This window comes from Priapulus caudatus, unplaced genomic scaffold, assembly GCF_000485595.1.
Source record: "Priapulus caudatus unplaced genomic scaffold, Priapulus_caudatus-5.0.1 Scaffold3797, whole genome shotgun sequence".
NCBI classification, from domain to species: Eukaryota; Metazoa; Priapulida; class Priapulimorpha; order Priapulimorphida; family Priapulidae; genus Priapulus; species Priapulus caudatus.
Window position 1 is genome coordinate 6,584 of NW_014580858.1, and position 4,696 is coordinate 11,279.

General features: G+C 56.3%; 1 protein-coding gene across 1 annotated transcript; it reads right to left on the minus strand.

The window, feature by feature from the left end:
* Positions 1 to 541: 541 nt before the first annotated feature.
* Positions 542 to 4,114, minus strand: LOC106819600 (ankyrin-2-like; the record flags this gene model as incomplete). Its single annotated transcript, XM_014824211.1, has 5 exons — positions 3,653 to 4,114; positions 2,540 to 3,502; positions 2,444 to 2,494; positions 1,592 to 1,861; positions 542 to 835 (listed from the first exon to the last, which is right to left on the minus strand). Coding segments are annotated over exons 1-5 (2,040 nt in total), but the record flags the coding sequence as incomplete, so codon positions are not given.
* Between the last annotated feature and the right edge of the window lie 582 nt (positions 4,115 to 4,696).

Below are 4,696 nucleotides of genomic sequence, written 5' to 3' on the forward strand. Positions count from 1 at the left end.
AGCAACCCGATTTTAGGTTCGTTCCTTAAAGAACAAGTTTCTCCGAGCATACTACTTGTATTACTGTTGCCGATTACTAACTATTACTATTATTAAATTATTAACTATTCACCGATTACTATTACTGATTACCTTTATTATCTAGACAAAAATACATTGGAACATCGCTCAAATTGTCTCCGTCGTTCACAACGTATGCACGCATTTTTCATCAGTTCCGAGTAGATTGCAGGAGTGGTGTAATGCGGTGAACCTAGTTAACATATCTATTATTAACTGTTAACCGATTACTATTACTGATTACCTTTACCATCTATAAGAAAATACATTAGGACATTGCTAAAATTAGGTCTCAATCATTCGCAACGTACGCTCGTAGTTTTACCTCGGTTTGAAGTCGATCACAGGAGTAGTGTAAAGCGGTGAAACTCCCCTTTTCTTCCGTCGCGGCGACGTTGGGGTCTGCGCCGGCCTCCAGTAGCATGCGCATGATGTCCAGCCTGCCAAAGCAAGCCGCGTGGTACAGGGAGGTCTGTCCGTACGAGTCCGCGGCGTTTGGATCTGCACCGGCCTCCAGTAGCAGGCGCATGATGTCCAGCCAGCCAGAGCGAGCCGCGTGGTACAGGGAGTTCCTTCCGTGCGAGTCCGCGGCGTTGGCGTCGGCGCCGTGTGAGAGCAGCATCTGCACCATTGCCTCCTCGCCCTCCCTCACCGCCTTCATCAGCGGCGTCACTCCGCTCTTCGTCATGGCGACGTTGGGGTCGGCGCCAGCCTCAAGTAGCAGGCGCACGATGTCCAGCTGGCCAGAGCAAGCCGCGTGGTACATGGAGGTGCTCTGTCCGTGCGAGTCCGCGGCGTTGGCGTCGACGCCGTGTGAGAGCAGCATCCGCACCGCCGCCTCCTCGCCCTTACTCACCGCCATCATCAGCGGCGTCTCTCCACTCTTCGTTTCGGCGACGTTGGGGTCGGCGCCGGCCTCCAGTAGCAGGCGCACGATGTCCAGCCGGCCAGTAAAAACCGCTCGGTACAGGGAGGTCCCTCCGTACGAGACCGCGGCGTTTGGATCCGCGCCGGCCTCCAGTAGCAGGCGCATGATGTCCAGCTTGCCATAGCAAGCCGCGTGGTACAGGGTGGTTCTGTCTGTACGAGTCCGCGGCGTTGGCGTCGGCGCCGTGTGAGAGCAGCATCCGCACCGCCGCCTCCTCGCGGGTCAACACCGCCATCATCAGCGGCGTCTCTCCGCTCTTCGTCTTGGCGGCGTTGGCGTCGGCGCCGGCCTCCAGTAGCAGGCGCATGATGTCCAGCTGGCCAGAGCAAGCCGGCAACAGGACCCGCGCGTTCCTGCCGGCCACGGGGACAGAGGGAGGGGTGCGTGCAGATAGTGCACGCGCTGCTGTTCAACCACGGTGCACACGTCGACGTGGTGAACTATTTTGGAGAGACGCCGTACGAACTCTGGCGCCGGATTTACCCGACGCGTTTCCGCGGCAACGTGGAGTCGAGCGACGAGATACATGGCAGAATGAGCGCGCAGTATCATTCGCTGAAGTGCCACTGCGCACGCTTTATCGTCAGACACAGCGTTGCATACGAGAACAGGCTGCCTCCGAGTCTCATAGAATGTGACGATGTCGCGTGTGTTAACCTGTAGAAATACGCCGGCGGACTCGCACGTCTGTAGGAGAGCTGACGCCGCTTGTACCACCGACTCCGCTTGTTCTGCTGGTGCTGCGTGTGCTCCTCGCTCACTCATTCTGTGGCTTCTCACCTCCGCCTTGCTGCCTATTATAGCGAGCGGCGTCCTCTTGTTACAATCGACGAGGTTCGGGTTAGCTCGGTGTTTCAAGAGGTGAGTAATCATCTGTGTGAACGAAAGAAACGAGGATCGTTAACAACCCGATTTTAGGTTCGTTGCTTAAAGAACAAGTTTCTCCGAGCATACTACCTTTATTACTGTTGCCGATTACTAACTATTACTATTATTAAATTATTAACTATTAACCGATTACTATTACTGATTACCNACTGTTGCCGATTACTAACTATTACTATTATTAAATTATTAACTATTAACCGATTACTATTACTGATTACATTTATTATCTAGACAAAAATACATTGGAACATCGCTAAAATTGTCTCTGTCGTTCACAACGTACGCCCACATTTTTCCTCGGTCCCGAGTAGATTGCCGGAGTAGTGTAATGCGGTGAAACTATTTAACATATCTATTATTAACTGTTAACCGATTACTATTACTGATTACTTTTAGCATCTATAAGAAAATACACTAGGACATTGCTAAAATTCGGTCTCAATCATTCGCAACGTACGCCCGTAGTTTTACCTCGGTTTGAAGTCGATCACAGGAGTAGTGTAACGCGGCGAAACTCCCCCTTCCTTCCGTATCGGCAACGCTGGGGTCGGCGCCGGCCTCCAGTAGCATGCGCATGATGTCCAGCCTGCCAGAGCGAGCCGCGACGAGCAGGGAGGTCTGTCCGTACGAGTCCGCGGCGTTGGCGTCGGCGCCGGCCTCCAGTATCATGCGCATGATGTCCAGCCTGCCAGAGCGAGCCGCGACGAGCAGGGAGGTCTGTCCGTACGAGTCCACGGCGTTGGCGTCGGCGCCGTGTGAAAGCAGCATCCGCACCATCGCCTCCTTGCCCTCCTCCACCGCCGTCATCAGCGGCGTCACTCCGTTCTGCGTCTCGGCCACGTTGGGGTGTGCGCCGGCCCCTAGTAGCATGTGCATGATGTCCAGCTGGCCAAAGCTAGCCGCGATGAGCAGGGAGGTCAATCCGTGCGAGTCCGCGACGTTGGGGTCTGCGCCGTGGGAGAGCAGCATCTGCACCATCGCCTTCTCGCCCTTCCTCACGGCCATCATCAGCGGCGTCACTCCGCTCTTCATCTCGGCGACGTTGGGGTCGGCGCGGGCCTCTAGTAGCAGGCGCACGATGTCCAGCCGGCCAGAGCAAGCCGCAATATGAAGGGAGGTATGTCCGTGCGAGTCCGCGGCGTTGGCGTCGGCGCCGTGCGAGAGCAGCATCTGCACCGCTGCCTCCTTGCCCTTCGCCACCGCCATCATCAGCGGCGTCTTCCCGCTCATCGTATCGGCGACGTTGGGCTTGGCTGCGGCCTCCAGTAGCAGGCACATGATGTCCAGCTGGCCAAAGAAAGCCGCGATGTGCAAGGAGGTCAATCCGTGCGATTCTGCGGCGTTGGCATCGGCGCCGTGTGAGAGCAGCATCCGCGCCATCGCCTCCTTGCCGTACCTTGTCGCCATCATCAGCGGCGTCACTCCGCTCTTCGTCTTGGCGACGTTGGGCTCTGCGCGGCCCTCTAGTAGCTGGCGCACGATGTCCCGCCGGCCAGAGCAAGCCGCGGCGAGCAGGGAGGTCAATCCGTGCGAGTCCGCGACATTGGCGTCTGCGCCGTGGGAGAGCATCATCCGCACCTTCGCCGCCTCGCCCTCCCGCAGCGCCATCATCAGCGGCATCCCGGTCTGCGTCTCGGCGACGTTTGGATCCGCACCGGCCTCCAGTAGCAGGCGCACGATGTCCAGCTGATCAGACCAAACCGCTTGGTACAGGGAAGTCTCTCCGTACGAGTTCACGACCTTGGCTTCGGCGCCGTGTGAGAGCAGCATCTGCACCATCGCCTCCTCGCCCTTCCACACCGCCCTCATCAGCGGCGTCTCCCCGATGCTGTCTCTCGCGTCGATATCAATCGAGTCGCGCGCGAGAAGCAGCTCCAGGACCCGCGCGTTCCCGCCGGCCACGGCTGCGTGCAGCATCGTTCTGCCGTCACGGTAACGCGTGCGAACGTTGGCTCCATTGTCTAGCAGCACGACTACAACATCCGTGCTGGCTGTTTCGCAGGCGAGCATGAGAGGCGTTCGCCCGCGCTCATCCTCCGCTTGCAGCGGCGCGTCATGCAGCAGCAGCTGTTTCACAATCTCCATCTTCTCTTCCGTCCTGCCCCGCAAAAGTGCGCATGCGATGTGGAGAGGCGTCTCCATGCGAAAGTTCACGCACGATGTTTTCGCTCCACCTCGCAGAAGTTCTAACACTTTCTCAACGTCCCCACGTGAACAGGCAGCATGCAGGTCTGACATTCTTCTCCCAACTGTAGGCACGCACTGCGCGTCTTTCTGTTGCGCGAGGGTCCAGTGCAGTTCACCTACCTAAAATGCACAGTGATGTTCATGAAGGCATGTAGAGTTGATTGCGATGTTAATATAGTGCATGACAAATCGAAATCAGCTGTTCTCCACGTATTCACATTTTCTGTAATGCAGTGTACAACAGATTGCTGAAAAAGGTTATTTTCCTAATAGCACAAAAGCTGAAGTCCAAGCTAGGCCAGGAAGCAAATCGGAAAGGGGACAAATAAAGTGATTAAACCTGGAGGATTGCCAAAGAATGGACACATCCTCTTAAATATGCCTGGGGACCACCGCTTCCCAATGCTCCAACCGCTTTGCCAAGTGCAACGCGCAACTCGGTAGGTAAACCTGCGCTGAAGCGTAAAGGTGGTAAGACAACAACTGCCGCAGAGCGACAGCGCTCACCTGATGGCAGATGTTCTGATGCTAAACTCACTGGCAAACGAATTAAGAGCACCCTCACATCGCCGCGTTCGCTCTCTCTCTCTCTCTCTCTCTCTCTCTCCCTCCCTACCTCCCTCTCTCCCTTCC